Source organism: Alexandromys fortis, unplaced genomic scaffold, assembly GCF_014885135.2.
Source record: "Alexandromys fortis isolate MF-2015 unplaced genomic scaffold, M_Fortis_MF-2015_v1.1 scaffold_45, whole genome shotgun sequence".
Lineage (NCBI taxonomy): Eukaryota > Metazoa > Chordata > Mammalia > Rodentia > Cricetidae > Alexandromys > Alexandromys fortis.
The window spans coordinates 6,669,137-6,691,905 of NW_026067926.1; the positions used below are offsets into that span (position 1 = coordinate 6,669,137).

At 46.5% G+C, this 22,769-nt stretch overlaps 1 protein-coding gene across 1 annotated transcript in view; it reads right to left on the reverse strand.

Annotated features, from left to right (window-relative positions):
• Nucleotides 1-22,769, reverse strand: part of Iqck (IQ motif containing K) — a 116,913-nt gene that overhangs the window by 67,597 nt on the left and 26,547 nt on the right. Inside the window, exons 5-6 of the mRNA XM_050143383.1 lie at nt 7,286-7,338; nt 7,080-7,157 (exon numbers count right to left, since the gene is read on the reverse strand). Coding sequence (XP_049999340.1) covers nt 7,080-7,157; nt 7,286-7,338 — 131 coding nt within the window. The remainder of the gene's footprint in view (nt 1-7,079; nt 7,158-7,285; nt 7,339-22,769) is intronic.

Here is a 22,769-nt window from a genome sequence, read left to right on the forward strand (position 1 = left end):
CCACCCCCAGGAACAGTGTCACACAACACCCCATCACGATAGACTGTCCCCTCTGGACTTATATCCACCCCTTTCCCTTAAGTTGTCTTGTCAGGGTATTTTATCACGGAAACAAGAGAGGACTCTAAGTCCCATGTCACGTGTGTACGTGTGAGGTCTGTGTATGGCTATGTAAATCTAGATTGTACACATAAGAGAAGCTATGTGAATTCTGTCTTTGAGATGAGTAATTCTGTTCAGCTATACATTCCTGCCACAAGACACTGTTTAACTGTAGGCCCAAAGAAACAGAGCCAAAGAGCCGTGGACTGGAAACTGCACTGGGATCCAAAGTAAACCTCTTCCCTTCACAAGTAGATTAGTGTGCACATTCGTTACAGTCACGGAAAGCTTACCAGCGATGTGCCCCCAAGATCTCTGCATTGAATCCCCAGTCCCTGGGTTGTATATTCCCTTTGTGGCACAAGGAACTGCAGAGGTAACAAGCTGAAGACCTTGACAGGGGAGGTGATCTTGGACTACCTAGAAGGCTATAACCACTTAGGAGAGGAAGGCAGGAGAGGTACTGGGCTAGAAGTAACAGGGACTAGATAGCACCAAAGGATTGACCTGTAGAAGCCAGGAAATTGAGACAAAGACTTCTTCCTTCAGCCCCCAGAAGGCACTGGCCATCCCAACACTTCAACTCTGGCCTAATAAAACTGATTTTGAACCTGGATCTTCCAAAATCATAAAAGAAGTATGTGTGATTTTAACCTACCGAGTGTGGTAATGGTGTGGAGCAGCCAGCGGCAGCTCATACATCATTCATAAACGGCAGCAATAACATAGAGCCCACTGGCTTGTGTACACAAGCTCCCCAGCAAAGGGAGGAAGGAAGTGGCGCCATGTGCCCTAGAAAGATGGCCACCTGTATGTCAACCCTCCGGTGACAGGGAGTCGCTCGGAGGATTTATCCATTTCAGCATGCCCCAAATCCCTGAAGCAGCTTCGCTTCCTGCCTCCCTCTGCAAACAAATGACACAGCAGCAGAGAAGATGACAGACTGTCCCCTGAGACAGAAATGGCCTTCCTTGGTGACGACCGAGACAGAAATGTACTATTCTGTAAGACAAGATTAATTGAAAGACATTTTCCCCCCATCAAGAGGGTGCGACAGCACAATTTTTGCCCAGCCGCCATGTAGTTCTGAACATTAGAAGAAAATGTGTGCAGTTGCCTGGGCTACATTGAAAGCTCAGGTGTCCCCAGTCCACTGTTAACTTCACTGCAAAGAGGCAGCCGTGCCTCTGGGACTTGTCCTCAGATGCCACAGAGGCAATTCTGCTTTCACCCCAGGTTGTGGTCATAAGACATCTATCATCATCAAACTACGGTGGGATTTCTCTTTATTTATTTTGTCCAAGGCTAGAATTTGGCTGAAGAAAACCCTTTACCCAAAGCAACCTTTTCTTTTCTAACACAATCGTAGCTTCATTGAAGGCCTCAGTTTCAACAACGTCTTTCATGAGCCTCCTCCCCTGAGACATGAGACCAGAAGGGCAGCGGACCCTTTGTTTCCAGCTCAGTTCGCTGTTTCTTTTTTGCTAATGAGTCTGATTGAATCTCAGGGCAATACTTTTTGGCTGAAATAGAAAAAAAATCGATATGCTTCCTGTTCTGAAGATGCTAGCAAATAAAGCCATTGCCTCCACCTAGCTGGTTGATTAGGGCTATACGTGTCAAGAGGATGGTGCTAGCTTCTGAGTCAGGAGAAGGCCATCAGAAGGTAGGGCACAGTGCGCACCCACTGAAAGGAAGGTAGGGAAAAAACTCCTCCCTGACACTCCAAGAGAGTCCTCGGTTGACTGCAGCACTGCTCTCATCATCGCTCCTTTTCCTGAGGAGGAAAAGGGCATACCTGCTCAGCGCTACACAGCTTCCAATCCTCCTTGAGGCAGGTGCACGCCCCCGGCCCCCCCCAGCTTTTTTTGTTTTTTTTTTGTTTGTTTGTTTGTTTTTTGTTTTTTCAAGATAGGATTTCTCTCTTTAACAATTCTGGCTGTTGTTGACCAGTTGGCCTCGAACTCCGCCTGTCTCCGCCTCCCAAGTGCTGGGATTAAAGGCATGCGCCACAACTGTCCAGCAAGGTGCACTCCCTTCTGACACTGATGTCAAATTTGGCCACATAACTTGCATGAGCAAATGGGATGCAAACAGCAGCAGTGTTTGCCAATTGCATGGCTTAGCCATCGTTCTTCCTCCTCTATGAGGCCAGGAAGGGGACTGCTCCTTCATCCTAAGTCCTAGACCGAAATGAGACATAGAACAGAGCCCAGGATGACAAGCACACAGCATGAAAAGAGTGAGCCGCAGACCTGTAGTGTAGAGCACTGAGACGTGGGGCTCTTTGTTACTGCAGCAGAACCTAGAGAAAGCTGTCCACTCCAGAGCACTGGAGGGGATGTGGCAGCCTCACAAAAGAGAACGTATTATCAGGGTGCTCTCATCTGCAAGTGCCAGAAATTAAACTCAAACTGGCTGAAGGAAGAAAAGGTAGGAAAGGAGGTGTTTAGCTGCTCACTTAACTCCAAAGGAACAAAGTTGGCACTAGGTGTGGCCAGATTAAATAAATAAATAAATAAATAAATAAATAAATAAATAAGAACTCAGACTCTTATCATCTCTCAAGCCTGCTTCTTATCAGGCACAGTTTTGTTGATTGCTTTCACCAGCTCCAGAATTGTCACTTAGAGATTCAAATCTAGACCCGGGGCTGCAGCCCATAGGTAGAGAGCACTTGTCTAACAGGCCCAAGGCCCTGGGTTTGATCCCTACAGCTGAAAAAACAAAAGCAAAGATCTAAGTCTAGTGGAAGAGAAATTCCTTCCTGGTGCCTCAGACTGAACAGGCTTAGATGGTAATCATCGGGGATTCCTGCTGTTTGGACAGCCCTGTCCCATCCTCAGCTAAGTGCTCTAGCTCACTAGAGTACCTGAACTGAGAAACACAGGAAGTTAAGCATCCAGAAGCAGGAGAATCAACGCAGAAAAGTCTTATGTTTTAATTTAACTTATGTTTTATTATAACTATGGAAAAGCCATAAATACCTACCAGAAGAGGGAAGGTAGAGTAAAAAGGAAAGCAATGAATATCCCCCCCTTTCTTTTTTTTTTTCTTTTATAAGGATTTATTTTCTTTTATTTATTTTTTTTTCTTTTTTTTATTATTTCCCCCCCCCTTTCTTTTTGCAACCTTCTTTCGAGACAATGTTTCAAACCTGCTATACAGCTATCTAATTAAGGAGTAAGCAAGGACTGAATGTCTGCCCCTCTGCCTCCACCTCTGGAGGGCTGAGATGGCAGGCATGCACCCCCACACCCGGTTATGAAGTGCTGGCGACTGAACCCGTGGCTTCGAGGTGCTAGGCAAGCGCTCTACCCCTCTCCTACCTGAGCCTCAGCCTCAGGCCCGTTCTGCATTCTTAAAGTAATCCTTTGCTAGGAGAAAAATTAAAGTCATCCATGTTGGGATGAAACATCGTTCTGAAAGACTCTTTAGGTCTAGAGTGATTTAATTCCATGACAATTCTTGACTTGAAGTGTTTTTTTTCCACTGTATAATTTATTTCATAAAGATGCATATTTTGTACATGATGAATTCTAGTTACGGTTTTATGAGCTGAAGAGTATTTTTAAAGATTGTCAATGTCTTAGGCTATACAAAAAATATTCAAACAAAAATAGGCTTGGGAAGAGTAGCTATAGAAGACTAGACAGAATACAGAGTCTGCTAAATTGAGGGCAGGGAGGGGGGAATGGATGGATCGCGTAGGAAAAGTATCTTTTACAGGATAATCACTAATAGCCACTGTGACAAAAACCTCCAATCCAGCTCTGATCTCACATGACAATAGCACTGTGCTGTAGGCAGCTGGACTTTGACATTAAGATAAGAGCCAGGTTCCAACAGAAGACGGCTCACAGACGGGTAGACAGGCTTACTAGAGGCAGTTAAGTGGTAGCAGATATATTTAGCCTGACATCTCACACAGGGGTTGTTTGCTAAAGACAGGCCAGGAAAGGAAGCTCTCATTAAGTCAAAATGCCCACTTCAGATCCCCTAAATTACCACGTGCATGTATTACATCCTTTATGAGGTCAATTTTCTCCCAGTCTCAGTTCTGATCCTGTCACGTTCCGGTTGACATGGAAGGCAGTAGTGGTGAACTGAGCTTTTGACGGGGCTGACTGGAGGCAGACTGCCCGGGTTCAAGTCCTGTCTCTACTGCCCCCAAAACTCATGTACAGCCCAGTCTAGCACCCATGAACCCACCAGTCTTCCTGGGGCTGGATTCTGAGGAGGGGGTGAAAAGGATTAAGAACCTCTTAGGCAGAGAAGGTTAAGAACGGGGTAAAGCATCTCCTCCATTCTTTACTTCCTGTGTGTTCTAACCTCGCTATCGTTTATAAGAGTGTGGTCGGCCTGCAACAGGCTGCATGAGTGGGGAAGCAGCGCAGTGATGACTGTATTTCCCCAAGATTACTTCCTTTATTGCCCAATTCCCACTTTCAGCATCTCTGTCCAAGAGCTGCAGGGAGGTTAAAAGGGATCACAGTCAACAAAGCATTTAGCAGAGCAACTGCTCAATTAGACCAGATACTAGCACCCAGATGCAGGGTGACCTCTGATGCAGGGTGACTTCTCCCCGACAGAGAATTCAAGCCTGGTTGTACTCTAAGGTTACTCAGGAAGCTAGTTTGATACACACCTCTCATTCCAGCATTCAGGAAGCTGAGACAGGAGGATTGAAAGTTTAAGGCCAACCTAAGCTACATGGTAAGATTCTGTCTCAAAAAATAGAAACCGTAACAAATCAAGTGTACACAGGAAGCTTTTAGAAACAAAAACAAAATAATGTGATGCTCAGGTCATCCTGAAAGTTTGGATTTAACAGGTCTCGAGGGAAACAAAGTTCTATAGACAATTTAACAATTTTTATTCTTATTGTTAGGTTTAGGGACAAGGTCTCACTATATAGTCCTAGACTACCTGGAGCTCGCTCTGTAGACCAGGCTGGCCTCAAACCCACAGAGATCAGCCTGCCTCTGCCTCCCGAGTGCTGGGGTTAAAGGCATCACTGCCACTCCTGACTGGCATTTGATGTTATACTTTGGTTGTGAGCCGAGCCTCTCACGACTGAGCCATTTCTGTAGCCCTGGCTTGCAGATGGCGTCTAAATGCAGCCAGGGTAGGAAAGCCGTAGGATTAGAGCAGATGTTCCCAACTGGGGTAAACTGCCTCACCGCCAGCCTTGAGACATGCATCTGTCCGCAGATTGCTGCAATATTAAAACTGGCATCTAGTAGGGAAAGGGCACCGATGCTGCCAACATCACAGTGCGCAGCACAGCTCTTCACACAGCCCAACTTCATAAGCCTGGACTGCAGCTTGTTTCCCAGCTCCTGTCCTCATATGCCTGAAGGACTCTGGTTCCTGCTTGCTTCACTGGCTCTTCCAGCTCCAGGGTACCCTGGAAGAATACGTTCCCTAAATCCTCCAATGCAAGTCAGGACTCAACCCAGTGGGGCTGGCTCCAGGCCTGGGAAGGGTCTCCTGCCTCACCACTTTCCTTACTGTTTCGTTAACACCCGAATTAAAACACCACACTGATGTGGGAGTGATTTCTTATTAATAAAGAAACTGCCTCGGCCCTCATAGGACAGAAAATTAGGTAGGCGGAGTAGACAGAAGAGAATTCTGGGAAAAAGAAGCTTAGTGGAGGAGTCACCATGGTTCTCCGGCTCCAGACAGACGCAGGTTAAGATCCTCCCTGGTAAGCCAGCTCGTGGGCTACACAGAATATTAGAAATGGGTTAGAACAATATGTAAGAGATAGCCAATAAGAAGCTGGAACTAGCCGGGCCAGGCAGTGTTTGAAAGAATACAGTTTCCGTGTAATTATTTCGGGCATAAGCTAGCCATGCGGGCGGCCGGGTGCCAGGGACTCAGCCCTGCCGCTCCTATTTCAACACCACACAAACTCAGCTGCTTAGCAACATGCCTCTCTCTTCTGGGGCTTCAGTCCTGACTGTCCATTTCCGGTGTCCTCAGCACCAAACTGTGTTATGACGGGGAGGTGTGGCTCAGGTTTTATTACATCCTGTGGATTCGATTTCACTTTTGTCATGCTCGGCATCTCCTGGAAAGATAATGGAAGCACAGGACACAAAAGCCAGCAGAAGCCAGAGCACTGTGTCTCTGGCTGCAAAGATGGCTGCTACATCTCGGTGTGTCTCTGTGAGCTACGAGGGGACCTTGAGGCCCCTTGAAGAATCCCAGGCAGTAAGAGACTAGGGGTCTACAAGATTCCCATGGAGAATCTCATAGATAGAAGGTCTTGTATGTTGTCTTTTAGGTTCATTGTATATGTATGGGTGTTTTGGTACAGGTACGTCTGTGTACCACCTGGGAGCCTAGTACCTGAAGAGGTCAGCACTAGATCCTCTGGAACCAGAGTTACAGATGTTTGTGTACTGCCATGGGGGTACTTAGAATAAAACCTGGGTCCTCTGCAAGAACAGGTACTCTTATCCACTGAGCCATCTCTCGGCACTCACCCCCATCTCACTGTATAGCTCTGGACAGCATTGAACTCACCGTGTAGATTAGGCTGGGCTTGAGTGTGAGACCTGGGGGGAAGTGCACATTCCCTTATACTAAAAAGCTATCGCGAGCATAACCTTGAGATTAGGATTGAGTGGGCAAGATGGCTCGGTGGCTAGAGCTATGTAAGCATGAGGACCAGAGTTGGGCTCCCCAGAACCTACACAAATACTGGAAGAAAGTGCCAGCTGCCTGCACTTCCAGTCCTCAGAAGGCAAACACAGAGGATCCCAGAGCAAGCTGGCCGCCCAGACCGACTACATCAGCAAGCTTCAATGAACAAGGCGAACGGTGATCAGAGAGGACTTCCAACGGCAGCCTCAGCCTTTACATGTGGGCCCACACACTAACAAACACTCATACACACATCCATGCACACCAAACTCACATACACGTAAGAGAAAAACTATTGGAAGTCAACTATTCACACTTACTGGCCCTTGAGCCATTCCTCCACGAAGGGAATGGAGAAGAATTCTGTGAATGGCTCCCCTGCCCTCTTCGGATTCTGACTGGTCACACAGCCATGTTTGATTGACGAGAAAAAGGACAAGAATTAAGTCAGTTGTTGTTCTTCTATTGAAAATCAACACAATCAAATGCTCAGGGCCATTGAATGTTAATGACAGGAACGACTTACTTGTATAGCCACTCAGTCAGGAAATCGCAGGCAATGAATTTGGTTCTCTTCCTCTAAAGGGAGAAGATAAAATTAAGTTATATTCTTACTTTACCCACATGTCTGTATAGCACAAAGAGAGCAGTAAGTTGGTTAGACCCATTTTAATATGTATGGTCTATTATGAGGTGTAAAAGTGTGTCAGCAAAGAGTGTGCAGACAGTATAAAGCAACCTGAGGCTATTTCTCCAGTCAACCTTGAATAAAGCATTTTCTGACAGTAGAGACTAATAAAAGACAGTGAGCGCACCTAGTGGGTGCTTATTACATGTTCTGTACCTCAGGAGTCTGACTTTGAAAAAAGGATAGATTTATTTGTTATAATTATATGTATGAGTATGTTGCCTGCATGTATGTATGTGCACCATGTTCCTGGTGCCATCGGAGGTCGGAAGATATCAGATCCCTGGAACTGGAGTTATGAAATGGTTGTGAGACATGTTGGCACTGGGCACTGAACCCTGGTCTGTGCAAGAGCAACAAGTGCCCTTAACCTCTGAACCACCTTTGCAGCCCTGAAGAGGCTGATGTTATAGGAACCGGTGGAAAGAAGTTTCTTATCTAAACCACAGCTTGCTTTGCCGTGTGTGACTCCCAGAGAGGACAAGCAGGATACATTTTGAGAGAGACAACCTTAATGATTTCTGTCACTGTGCAAGCATTATAGACTAGGACAGTGCCAAGAGCACTAGGTGGTGTGACCTCATCTTGCGTGGTTAGCTACTGGGCCATCGGCTGAAGCACGGGGCAAATGGCTACTGACTGAAACACAGGGCACATGGCATACTGCGTTTGTTGGTTCCCTCTGTCTACTCAAGCCCACAGCTGGACTTCAGATCTGGGTGCTCTTTTCAAAGGTGGAGGGAAAACATAAACGTGAAAAGTTTAAGCACCAAGAGGTAGAAGCCGAGTACGTGGGGCCACAGCTCCTGCTGGCTGAACTCGGAACCCACACTGCACTCATCTCTTAGCAGAAACCTTACTGCCTCTGCACAGCTATCAATTAGGCCCAAAACGATGTCCTGGGTTTCTGAGGAGAAAGGGACAGCTATGGATCACCGTTCTGCTTTAAGAGACAGAAACGGAAATAACCAAGGGATGTCTATGATTACACTCCTTTCCTGGGTTCTCCTGCCTGCTGTTCCTTCTACTTCCGGTTTGGAATACAGCTGTGGGCCTGGAAATGAACAGTCCCTTTATGTCCTGAGACCAAAACCCACACGCTCAGCCTGGCGTGGTGACTCAGCCTTAGGAAGTGGGGCAGGAAGATGAGGGGTTGGACGCCACCCTCAGCTACTTAGCCAGTCTGAGGCCAGCTCGGGCCATAGGTAACCTTGCCTCAAACAAACAAACCAAACACAACTCCACACACTACAGACGATGGAGCAGGAGTTAGGAGGACCTGGGCCTTAAGCCACTGTGCCAGCTTGGGCCTGCACTACCCCCTCCTGACATATAAGGCAACAAAAATGTCACTGAGTTTATTGCCACTCTTCTTACCATTACATGCAGCCAAATATAGGTCTACCTAGGAAGTCACAGCGGGAAACATTCTAGGGTATTGAGTCAAGCTGTGCTGAGAAGGGACAGCACCAGCCATCCTGTCTCCTGATTCTCCCTTCTTGTGGCTGAAACAGAAACATCAGCCCCTGCCAGAGAACTGTTAAGGGACCTGCGAAACAGAGGGTCCCTTTCTGGTTTGCTCTGCAGCACTTTCCGCTGACTTGAGATGCTCCATCCTCTAGACATGACGCTTAGGACTCAGGGACCAGGGCTAGTGAGATGGTTCAGTGGGCCTGGGAGCTTGCAGCAAAGCCGAATGATCTGAGTTTGATACAGGGAGCTCACAGGGTAGAAGGGGAGCACCGACCCCCACAGTCCATGCGTAGGACTCAGGAAGCCTCAGGAGCCCATGGGTTCACAAGGTCTCTCCCCCAGCAGACAAGCAGTAATGAGGGCTGGGAAGGAGACTCCTGGCACAGAGGTGCCTGCCAGCAGTGCAGGAAGCTCCAGGGATGAGGGGTGTGAGCTGCAACCTCCAGGTGGAATGACTTATGTGGCTGGTCATTGGTGCCTGATCTGGAGTAAATGGTCATTTGCCTATGTTACCCCCAGGAAAGGAGAATCCCTTTGACAGAGACTAAGAACCAAGTCAGTCTAGAGGTGCTGGCGGCCCTGTTGGTAGCCCTCCCAAGAATGCAAAGTATTCTGGAAATTTTCTCTGTCCCTCTAGATCTACCCTACCCTGCCCTGCCCTGTGATGCAGGGGACAAGCTCATGTCACCCAGCATCCCCTACCAACCATCGGGGCCAGCCAATGAGGGATCAGCAGGAAGAAAGGAGAGAAGGGGTTGGACTGCACCTTCACCAAGATTCCTCTGCTAGTATCCTAACCCCAGTACCTCAGAATATGACCTTATTTGGAAATAGGACTGATGCAGATGGAAAGATAGGATCAGTTAATCCGAAAGTGCCCTATCCAGAGAAGACAACCAGGGATCCATTAGCAGGACACTGCTGGGCAGACTGCAGTGGCCAACGCCTGATCATGCTGTACCTGGCAGGTCCAGGAGTCAGCGTGCCTTCCCCCCACTTCTCTCCCTCTTCCTCCCCCTCCCTTCCCCCTCCCCACCCCTCCCTGATATTGGTGGTGTGCCAAGGATGGAACTCTCAGAGCTCACAGTCTGACCCTGGCTGGGCACACTGAGATACACACCCTGTTGGAAGTGTCTTTTTTTTTTTTTTTTTTTTTTGTCTCCAAGCCATCTGTGCTGGGTTGATTATTGTTTACAAAAGAGAAAGTTTCAACTGCTTTAACTACTATTTTCCAGTTCTCCAATCTCATGCATCCTAGACTAACCCAGAAAGTCCTTTCCACATAGGAAAGGCTGTCCTGCAGTTTCCTGTGAACCTCAGCACCTCAGAAAGCAACCAGCCACAGACGGCACACATGCTCCTTCCAGACCACAAGCTCTGGGGAGCAGAATCCACACCTTCTCTCCTTCCATCCCTGGCTTCATCCACCACGGCGGAGTAAATGAATAAAGAAATGCAGGAATAGGTCCAGGGCAACAAAGCAAGAAAGATTCATGTACAAGGATGTGGGCATTTCAAACGAAGGTTTATTAGTATAATTCTAGATACATTTCATTCATTTCCCACAATTTCTATCTCTCTTTTTGAAACAGAGTATCCCTTAGGCTGGCTTCAAAGTATCTGTGTAACAGAGGTTAAATGACCTTGAATTTTCAGTGCCTGAATTTTCTCTGCCTCCCAAGTGCTGGGATTACAGGCATAAATTACCATGCCTTGTCTGTGTGGTGCTGGGGACCAAACCCAGGGCCTCTATTACTCTAAGTAAGCACTCCATTGACAGCTCAAACTCCAGCTCACCACAATATTTTCTTAGGAAAAATTCCATCTGATTTCTTTTTTCTTCTTCTCTTAGAAGCAGCAATTTGGCTTTATAATCCTACAGAAAGCTGACCGCGTTGCTGTGAAACTGATGGTCACTGAAAAGCAAAGTGCTGCTTAGGGTTTTAAAGGAGGCTTTATCGTGGCTGTTAGCGAAGAAAGTGCTCGGTGCCTGGATCCTGGAGATTATGTGCTGTCTTTTACCTCGAAGCCAACAGCTTTAACAAAGACACTGAAACACTGCCAGCCAAGGGGATAGAGATCTTAGAGAGGGCTTGTTTATTTGACACACAATATTTTTTTTCTCATTTCTTTTTAGCTCTTTGGGAATTTAGTGAGAATATTTTGATTGCGGTCACCCCCCCCTCCCCTCTGTCCATCCCTCCCAGATCCAGAACCCCCTCCTTCCCAACTTTACACCACCATCACCACCACCACCCCAGTCCAAAGTGCTTTTTGTTTTTGTTTTTTTTTTTTTGCTTTTTAAAGGCTGTGTAAGGAAGGGAAGGCCCCCTTCAAAAGCTACCTTAAAAGAAGAAAACACTTGTTACAACAATGCGAATATGTAACCAAGCATGAATTGCAGTCTAATGGCCTACACAATGGGGCAACTGTAAGATGCCAGTCTCCTTCTTCCTACACACCAGGCTTGTCCGCATTTCACACCCGGGAGCGGTAAAGATTCTAGGCGGAGGATGCAGCCCCGCTCGCCCTATTAAATAGACCTTGACATAGCCGCATGAAGCTCATGCACAGATTTATTCGCTTTTGATGCAAAGAAATAAACTGCGAGAGATGATATTTTCCTTCGGTTCTGGGCAGGCGTGGACGTGCCCTGCATACCCAGACGTGCAGAACAGTGGGGTATTGTTCAGCTGTTGTTTGGTTTAGAAATTATCTGCTGCGGAGCCGAAAGGGAGAAGGGAAGGCAACTGAAAAGCTGTGGTGCGTGAAGAGATAAGAGAGGAAGTCATAGAAAAGGGAAAGCTCAAGACCGAAGACGCTGGGGCTGCCGGGCTCATGGGACGTGGGCAGCCGCAAGGAATCCTTGACCGCTAAAAGGCACAAGTGTGCGTATTGTACGAGCAGGGCAAACGGGCAACCACAAAGTTAAAACACAATATTTTTGTTGTTATGTGTTAGTTTTTGAGAGTGCACAATGAGTTATCTTTCTAGGCCCCAAATCCGAATAAAACCCAACAAAATCTATGGCTGACAGTGGATGTGGCAGTGGATGCCAGAAACCAGAAGTTGGGGGGAGGAGGCAGGAGACCACCCGTTCAATGTCACGCCGGCTACACATGGAGTTGGGGGTCAGCCTGGGACAGATACAGGAGACCCTGTCTCAAACCAATGTAGAGTTGAAAAGAAACGTGAAGTAGAAAGGGAGAAGAGCAAGAGACATGGGACAAGGCATATGTGATCACTGATCTGTAATTTACTTTGAGATCAGTCCCAAGCAGCACACCGGACAGACGGAGGGGAGAACTGACGGGTTAGTGGGGAGATACATCATGAGGCAAATAAAACAAAACATAGTTGTAACAGTTACATGTTGGGTATGTGTATTTGAAAAAAAAATGGCCAAAAGAAGATAGAAGAGGGCTGGAGAGATGGCTCAGAGGTTAAGAGCACTGCTTGCTCTTCCAAAGGTCCTGAGTTCAATTCCCAGCAACCACATGGTGGCTCACAACCATCTGTAATGAGATCTGGTTCCCTCTTCTGGCCCACAGGCAGGCAAACCACTGTATACTTAATAAATAAATAAATCTTAAAAAAAAGAAGATAGAAGAGAATATTGTTTTTAAACAAACAAACAAACAAAAAACACTCCAGGCAGTGGTGGTGGTACATGCCTCTAATCCCAGCACTCGGGAGGGAGAGACAGGCAGATGACTGTGAGTTTGAGGCCAGCTTGGTCTACAGAGCAAGTGCTAAGACAGACTCCAAAACTACACAGAGAAACCCTGTCTCAAAATACCAAAAGACAAAAAAATAAATAAACAAAAAACAAACCACAACTCTCAAAGAGTGAAAAGACACACATTAACTCATATGAGATCAATCCATAGAGTAGCCTATACCAACATTTATGCTGAGCCCACACACAGGTGATTGACTAAAGGGCTGAAGGCTAGGAAGAAAAGTGGCTAACATTTAAAAACAATGAAATCTGGATTAAATGGGCATACATAATTCTACCCCCACAGCTGACTTTAGTGGTACACAGCTGTAATTCCAGCACTCAGGAGGCTACGGCATGGGGACTGCCTGTTTGAGGGTAGCGTGGGCTCTATAGTAATGTCCTGTCTTTAAGAAAAGGTTCACCAACATAAAAATGGATAAAGAAAATATGATGCAGATAAACAATGTGGAATTGTGTTCTGCTGTAGGGAAGAATGAAGTATGTCATTTGCAGGAAAATGTTTGCAATGGGAGATAATCATATTGGGCAAGTTTAGCCAACCTTTAAGACAAATGACACGTTTTCTTATGTGTGGTTCCTAGGTTTTATATAGATACTTAATAAATGTATCTATATAAAATGTAACAGATGGCATGAAAGTAAAAAAGAAACAGCATCGGGGAACAATGGGACGACTAGGAGGGAGGAGTATGCATGGGGAGGGTAGCAGGGATATAGGGAATTTGTCCAAGAAAGACAGACAGCTCTTACTTTCCCTTACATGTGGAATTCAGGTTAAACACACACGCATGACTTTAAAGCAGAAGGAAGACTATCTGAGAAGAGGAAGGGGACAGCAGGAGACTGGGGAGGTGAGGGGAGACAAGGGAAGTGCAATATGGTCTAAGTAGTATACGAACATGCCATAATGAAATGTCATTTTATCAATAAATAAACACCAATAAAAGGAACATTTTTCTCTACAGACATCATTGAGGCTCACCAAGCAAGCTGTGCTAGAAGATCTCCCCATGGACTCCTCACATCTTAAGAAAACATTATTTTCTATGTAAGTCATTTTGAATGCGGTTTTCTGCCACTTTCTGGAAAATCTCCCAAAGCCAGTAACTCCAGGAAATACAGAATCTTAGTTTTGCATAAACAATACCCAGTTATTATAAATAACACCCAGTTAAAACAAAGTCATGTGAGTCTGTGCTGGTCCTTATCGCTAGGATATAAACAGGCGACTTTTATTAGCCATCGACTACAGCGAAGCGCCGACCTAATGGCGTGTGCCCAAAATATTTTCAGGGATGTGCTGATGGGAAGAATTCCCAGGTGAAGTTTACAAAGCAGCCATTAAGCCAGCTCTGTTTAATGTGGATGCTCAATTATGTTCTAATTAAGTTCTGATCTCTCCTGCTCCAATTAAGATAATCCAAAGGCGCAGCAAGATGTCAAGGGACCGCTTCAGAACACTGGGCCAACTGTCATGTCTCGTATTTTCAGGTTCTTACATGGCCCCCCTTGAGCTCTTCCCGAGGAATACAAGCCAGTCCACAGCAGGATGGAGTGAGATGGCAGCTTTTCAGCCCCTCTTTGGAACACAGATGGGCCCTCGTAACCATCATCTACCAGTTGATCTCCTGCCTTCAAACCATTTCCTTTTCCAACTCATCCAGACTCTGCCCAGGGAAGGCAACACTAACAACATGAGATCAGGAGGGCCAAGGTGAACACAGACTGTGTAACGGGGAGGCAAGACTCTTATTTCCATAGAAAGTCCTTCATCAGGACCAAAACTCTGCAAACCTGACTGTACAGTCTCATCTCCAGTGCCTTCCGGAGTCTGGAGCATGCCCTTCAAGGTCTGCAGACAAGAAGACACAGGTAAAAAGCAGCTTTGACAGAAGCTCCCATGATACACCTGTGTAGATCCATTTCCATGTGCCTGCCCCAAACAGAGTTCACTCTTTTTTCAACCAGGACGCAGCTCCCCACAATGCTTTGGTTTCTCATGTGCTAGCATTTGTCTCCTTTCAAGTAAGGCCCCTAATGACAGGAACAACAGTTCTTACTGCTTGTCACGTACCCGTCTTTAATCCCAGTGGCCCTGGGGAGACAGGTACTACTAAAGCATCACCCTCCCATCGACCAGACTGGAAAACCAAGGCTCCTGGAGTTGATGGAATCTTCCCAGGGCCCCAGGGCTTGCAGGAGTAGGAGAGGAGACACAAGGCTGCTTGTCTGACTCCAGAACCTTTTCTTGCATCCGGGCACCAGCACAGCCTCAGATGGCCTCCTCCTCAGACACTGGACTCATTTCTAGCCCTCCATTCCAGGACTGTGCTGCCTAGTTTTATATGGACTCGACACAAGCTAGAGTTATCTGATAATGGGGGAAAATGCCTTCTTAAGATTGGCCTGTAGGTAAGTATGTGGGGTATGGTGTCAAATAATGACAGCTATGGAAGGGCCCAGGCTATTGTGGGCAGTGCCATCCCTGGGCAGCGGGTTCTGGGTTCTGTAAGAAAGCAGGTTGAGCAAGCCATGAGGAACAAGCCAGTAAACAGCTCCCCTCTACGGCCTTTGCTTCAGTTCCTGCCTCCGAGTTCCTGCCCTGATTTCCCTGGATGATGGATAAGCTGCAAGTTTGTCCTTCCTCTCCAAGTTGCCTTTGGTCATGGTGTTTTAACACAAAATAGAATCGCTAAGACTAGGACCAAGTAACTTTTTTTTCAAGTTAGCTTTGTTATTTTATCATTACATTTCCCAGCAAATGCCAAACTGAGCTGACACTAAAGTTAAACACATTTTCTTACTAAATTCTCACACATATATTCTTGTATAAAGCAGTTGGGATCATTTGTATTGTAAAGAGGAAGAAACTAAGGCTTAGGGAGATTAAGGTCACAACGCTTTCAGGTCAACCTCTCACACAGCGGCTGTGGCTGTAGCAAGTTGAAAAGTCCCGGCTAGACAGGGAGCACAGTTGTAACCCCAGCACTCCAGAGCACAGAGGCAGGCGGAGTAAGTCTAAGGCAGCCTGGGCTGCAAACTCTGTCTAAATAAAATTCAGTGGACCCATTGTCAATCTCTTTCCAGTGGCTTCCACTGTACAGACAAGTTTCCAGGAGCAGACTGAGTCTGAGAGGAGCAGAGGTTCCAAGGCTGACTCTGCTGTGTTGATAAATGGCCCTGCTGACAAACGACCTTCTGAATAATTATGTTTGCATCATAGTTGGTGCTGCTCTCAGCTCTCGCCACAGAAACTTCCTTCTGCAGTGGGCGACAGCTGAGAGCGTGCTGGCTCTAATCACTGAGCTCTCTGCTATGGCTGAGTTGTCTGCATCAACCTCCTGCACCCCAGGCTCAGGGAACATTAAGAAAAGAGGACAGAAAGAATGCAAGAGCCACGGATGGGAGGTAAGCTGTGAAATGATGATTTCTGGACATGACGTGGCTATTGTACTAACAGCAGCAGTGACCTGCACAAGATGAGGCCAGTGTAAATCCCAGGACGGATGGAGAAAGGCCCCGAGGTCCCACTCCTAGGAGAGGAGCGACTGACAGTCAAGAGCTGCTGGGAGAGGGAGGGTCTCTCCTTTGGGGATATGGCCACTGGTAGCTCATGCTCCAGTCAATGGCCAATGGCCACATGTGCGTGCATTAAGTATACTCAAGAGGTTATTAATAACACCAACACATAAAAGGATATAAGATACCATGAGGTGGAGTAAGGCCCTGGGGGACATTGAAAGGAGATAGCGTTAGGTGGTATGATCAAAATATATTGTAAAAATATATGAAACATTCAAAGTACAAATAGAAAATATTTTAAAGAAGGCTGGGGTACGTTCAGGTTTTTCTGTTTTGTTTGCTCTGTTTGAGCACACGCTGTAATCCTAGCAGCCCCTCATCCCTGAAAGGGGTCTTCACAGTGCATGTCCAGCCACCGAGCTCATCGTTATTCCCAACAGTTCAACCTTGAGTCAGTGTCCTCAACCTTCCTAATGCTGTGACCCTCTAATACAGTTATTCATACTGTGGGGACCCCAACCATAAAAGTATTTCACTGCTACTTCATAACTGTAATTTTGCTACTGTTACTAACTGTAATAAAAATATCTGATATGGGGCTGGAGAGATGGCTCAGTGGTTAAGAGCACTGCCTGCTCTTCCAGAGGTCCTGAGTTCAATTCCCGGCAACCACATGGTGGCTCACAACCATCTGTAAAGAGGTCTGGTGCCCTCTTCTGGCCAGCAGACATGCACACAGACGGAATATTGTATACATAATAAATAAATATTTTAAAAAAAATCTGATATGTGACCCCTGTGAAAGGGTCATTTGACCTCTGAAGGGGTCGCGACCCACAGGTTGAGAACCCCTACTTTAAGTTTCACTGACATGTATCATTTTTTTAAAAGGGGGTTATTGATTGAGAATCCCTTTATCCAAAATGCCTGGGACCAGAACTGCTCTGAGTTTCAGAATTTGGGGTTCTGTGAATATGTTGGAATCAAGCCAAGCCGAAACGTGAAAAAAATTTATTTATGTTCCCTACACACCTTATGCATAAAACCTGAAGTAATTATACATGATATTTTAAAATACTTTAAATGTCAGTTTCATGGTATATGTCTCAGTCAGGGTTCTACTGCTGTGATGAACACCATGACCAAAAGCGGCTTGGGGAGGAAAGGGCTGATTTGGCTCACACTCTCATATTGTAGTTCATCACTGAAGGAAGTCAGGACAGGAACTCAAACATGAACCTGCTGGCAGGAGCGGAGCAAGGGCCATAGAGAAGTACCGCTTAGCTTGCTCCTCATAGCTTGCTCAGTCTGTTTTCTTTTTTTTTTTTTTAAAGATTTTATTTATTATGTATTCAGTATTCTCAGTATTCTGTCTGCATGTATGCCTGCAGGCCAGAAGAGGGCACCAGTTTCCATTACAGATGGTTGTGAGCCACCATGTGGTTGCTGGGAATTGAACTCAGGACCTTTGGAAGAACAGGCAGTCCTCTTAACAACTGAGCCATCTTTCCAGCCCTCAGTCTGTTTTCTTATGGAGCCCAGTATTACCAGTCCAGGGATGACAGCACCCACAATGGACTGGGCCCTCCTCCATCAACTACTAATTAAGAAAATTTCCCAGCTAAGATTCTAAGCAATAATGGAAAGGGTACCTTAACTGCCTTTCCCCTGCAATCAGATTGATGACCACCTTAATTGTCATCATAAAACCTTCATCCAGTAACTGATGGAAGCAGATATAGAGATCAAGCTAAGCACTGGGCTGAGCTCCTGGAGTCCAGTCATAGAGAGGGAAGAGTGATATTATGAGCAAAGGGGCAAGACCACGATGGGAAAACCCACAGGAATGGCTTACTCGAGCTAGTGGGACTGACAGCTGGGGAACCTGTATAAGACTGAACTAGGCCATCTGAATGTGGGTGACAGTTGTGTGGCTTGGACAGTTTGTGGGACCACTACCTGTGGAACCAGTATTTATCCCTAGTGCATGAACTGCCTCTTTGGAGTCTATTTCCTACGGAGGGATTCCTTGCTTAGCCTACATACAGGAGGGAGGGCCTTTGTTCTGACTCAAGTGATGTGACAGACTCTTTTGACTCCCATGGAGGCCTTACCCTCTCTGAGGAGTGGATGGGGGATGGGATAGGAAAAAGGTGGGGGAGCGGGAGAACAGGAGGGAGAGGGAACTGGGATTGGTATGTAAAATAAGATTGTTTTAAAAATTTTTTAAAGAGAAAAAGAAAGAAAATTGCCTACATGCTTGCCCGCAGCCTGATCTTATAGAACATTTTCTCAGTTGAGGGTCCCTCCTCTTAGATGTCTTTAGCTTGTGTCAAGTTGACATAAAACCATCCTGCACAGTATACAACTTTCCCCTATGGCATCGTGTTGCTGTTCAAAGTTTCAGATATTGGGGCTGGGGATAGAGCTTGGCTGATATAGTGCTTGCTTGGCATGCAGGAGGCCTTAGGCTCGATGTCCAGCGTTGTTTGAGCTAGGAGCGGTGGCTCATGCCCATCACCTCAGCACCTGGGAGGCGGAGGCAGGAGGAGCACAAGTCTAAGGCCAACCTGTGCTCGAGACTGAGAAGAAAGGAGTTACACACTCTGGAGGTTCACATTAGAGACGCTCTGCCTGGGGACGAGGGCAGCAAGAGTCCTTCCTTGTCTGTCTATGCTATCTAGAAAGCAGGGTGGAGTGGCACGTGCCTGCTTCAAGGAATCTTTTTCTTAATTATATCTTAAGCAGGATGCCATCCACCGTTCACTCAGACAAACCTACAGACAAGAAGAACCAGGAGGGAATAAAGCTCCTCTTAGAGACTTTGTTTTCCAAACAGTTAATGGATGCTAGGTGTTTTTGTTTTTTTTTTTACGTTACTTTTTATGGTTTAATGTGGATGGATGACTTTCTGCACATATGTCTGTGTGTCACATGTGTACCTGGTACCTGTGAAGCATGTTGCATCCCCTGGATCTAGAGTTACAGATGGTCTCTGAATGAAAGGAGGACATGACTGCTCCGAGGTATGGCTGAGGAGAGGATTGTACTGTGGATATGAGGGAGAGAACAGCCGTCTTCAGATGTCTCTATATCTAAAGAGTCCAGACTCAACCAGGCCATGAGAGGACAGGGGGAGGGAGGGAGAGAGTGAGAGAGAGAAATAGAGAGAGAGGGGGAGAGAGAAAGGAGAAGAGAGAAGAAAGAACAAGTGGACCGAAAGGAGGAGGCAAGAAAGAGCATGGCCGAGGGTTATATAGGAATGAGCAGCTGGGGGAGGGAAAGCAAAGCCCCTGGGCTGGAGAGGTTTGTGGTAGGAGCTATGGTGAGAAGAGGTGCCACAGGTACTGAGTGGGCCTGGAGGTCTGCATGCATTTCAGTACGCTAAAAGGCACCACAGTTGGCCATTTGTCCCAGGTTTCTGGCAAGTAGGATTTGACAGTTGCAAACCATCATGTGTGTGCTGGGAACAGAACCTATGTCCTCTGGAAGAGCAGCCAAAGCTGAGCCATGGCTCCAGCTCCTGAGTAGGTTCTTTTTAAACATTTATCTCTCTCTCTCTCTCTCTCTCTCTCTCTCTCTCTCTCTCTCTCTCTCTCTCTCTCTCTGTGTGTGTGTGTGTGAAATGAACAAATGAACACACAGCAAGACTGGAAGAACATCCCAGGCAAGTCCAGTCCTGACTGCTGCTGATTCATAGAAAAAATGATGAGCTAAATAAACAACCATAATTTTAAGTCACTAATGGAAGCTATTTTTGTGGTCAAAAGTTAACTGATGCTGTTTGTGTTTAACAACTGAAACACAACTTGTGGTACAGTGATGGTATCCCCCATCTGGCAGTCGGTCAAGACTGCTACCTCAGCCATCTGGCAGAAAGCCATGCCCCTGCAGACAAAGCTCCAAGCCAAAGGAGGAGAGTCATACCACGAAGCCACTGCCCTTCATTTGTAAAAGAACCCTGGGGTCACCCTTGGGACAGGGCCGTTGGATTTTGTCTTTAAAGCCTTGTTCTCAAAGTTGGACTTTGATTTTAGAAACAAAGACAACTTCCAGCCAAGTCTGGGGAACGAAGTGGTCAATGCTCCTTTGTTAAGACGGGCACAAGAAAAGGAACACAACTATAAAGTTATAATAAGGTTTTGCTTGCATGGTTCACAAGCTGGGTCTGACAGCAGTTTAAAGAGTCGTCATGGGAACTGTTTTTTTCTTTGAAAAATTAAAAACATTAAAAAATTTTAAATTTGGTATATAGAAAGTATACATATTTATAGGCTATCTCGTGGTGCTTTGGGTATCGATCTATTTATATGCAGTGCGCAATGTTCAAATTAAGCTAAACATATCTCTCTGTTCACATGGCTCACTTCTTTGCATTGCATAATGGGACATATTTCTTGCACCAATGGCCTTGTTACCTTGATGAATGTTGGCTCTGGAACCAGAATGCCAGATTTGGACCCTGGCTCTTCCTCTTAGAAGTCTTGTGAATTAACTGTGCATCTCTCTGGACCTCAGTTTCTTCAGTCACAAAGTAGGGAAGATAACCCAAGGATGACCCCAGGGTTCTTTTGCTGCCAGATGGGGGATACCATCACTGTACCACAAGAGAAGTCTTGGAGCTACACTGAAGACGGCGCAAGGCTGGGCTGGGGCTCACTGGTAGAGTGTTTGCCTCTTGTGCAGGAGGCCCTGATCTTAATCCCTAGCACCACATAAAACTGAGTGCTGTGGTACACAGTGGTAATCCCAGAACTAAGGAGGTGGAGACAGGAGTATCAGAAGCTCAAGGTCATCCTTGGCTATGTTCCAGTCTCAAAACACCACTATCACCACTATCACCAAAACAAGATGGCAATATAAAAGCAGTGTCATGGTTAGAATGATATGGTCCCCAGATCTCCAGCGTTAGAATGCTCGATTCCCCCATTTGACGAGGCTTGGAGGGTGTGACCTTACTTGAGGATGTGTCACTGAGGGCTTGAGCTGGATCTTTCCGTTTCCTGCTTGTGGTTTGAGAAGTGAGTTCTCTGATCCAGCTCCAGGTGCCATGTCTTCTACCTTCTGTCCCCACCGCTATGGACGCTAATCCTCTGAAACTTGAAGCTCAAAATAAATACTTTCTTCTATAAGTTGCCGTGGCCACGGTGTTTTATTGAAGCAGCAGAAGAACTAACTAACATAATTAGACCCTAGCACACACAGTGACTTTAATATCAAAAACAGCCACTTGTGGGTAAGCCGGCCTCCTGACACTGATTCAGATGGCAGCCGACAGGTCGTTACAAAAGAGTCCCTACTTTGTGTTACATTTCATTGAGGTGCTAAGTCCCCAAATAAGAATTTGGGGTTGGCTGTTGGGACCCATTTGATTGTCAGGACTGGTTTTGGCTTGTAGGGAGTTCCTCATCTCTGTTGATGAGGAAGGACCATTTCCAGGATCATTCCACCATCATCTGCTTAGGATGATGCTTAGGAAGTCACCGGAGTGAGCTGCTGAGGTGCAGCAGCACTGCTCGGCATCCTGGCTCAGTCAGGGACTGGCTCTGACCTTGTAAATGCAAATGCGATATTCCTTTTTTATCCAGACTGCTAAGAACATCAGCTACACCACCAGGTCATTCTCCAGAACCAATGGAATCTCATGCACAAACACATGCTTGCGATCTGCTGAGAGAGAGCTTGAGTGTTCTTGTGCGAAAGGTAATTACATGCTGCGCTCTGAGCGTCCCTGTTCCCACCAAATTCATCTGCTAAGGTGAAGGCATCAAGAGCCGAGGACGGGGAAAGTGATTAGGTCATACGAGTACAGCCTGTGAGGGGAACTGAAACAGGTGTCTAGAAGCTGCTTTTCCTAAAAGGCATGGTCTCCTCACTTGGCCCACAAGGTAACTGAAGACAGGATGGAAGCCTGACATCTCTGCCTTCATTCTGTCTGTCTCCTTTACTTTGAATGAAGACACAGGGACAAATCGCTGTCCCTAATCTTTCCTCCTGTCACTGAGGATTCCTTTCCTCATGTAGCAATTACCCACGATGGTGAGGCCACACTGAGGAGCAGAAGCGATGGAGGCCTGAGGATGAGATGAATCCCTGTGCAGAACTGAAAGGGGGCTAAGATCAGCTGGAGCCCACCTTAACCAGGCCTACTTAATCGCACACGCCCCTTGTCCTCTCATGTCAGTATCCCAAAGACAGATTTGGATCCCTGCGCCTCTTTTAGCTGCTTCTCTTCCCAATGTGGCCACACTGAATAAATCTCCTGTCTCTGCTCTTTACAATCATGTCTCTTTAGCTGGCACAGGCTACTGAGCCGAGCTTTGTGGGAAGGGGGCCATGAGAGCCCCGACTCTTGGTCCTAGAGACTCTAGGTATGAAAAGAGACAGACTGGAGGCACCGTCAGATGGGCTTGCAGAGTGGAGGTAAGATTATAGGAGTTCAAGGCCATCCTCAGCAACATACTGATTAGAGGCCAACCTGAGCAGCAAGAAGAGATCATGTCTTGAAAAAAATAAAAGGTGTGTGTCAGGGGAGAAGAGTTGTATTATCAGTGAACCAGGAAGTAGGCCCTCCTTGAAGCA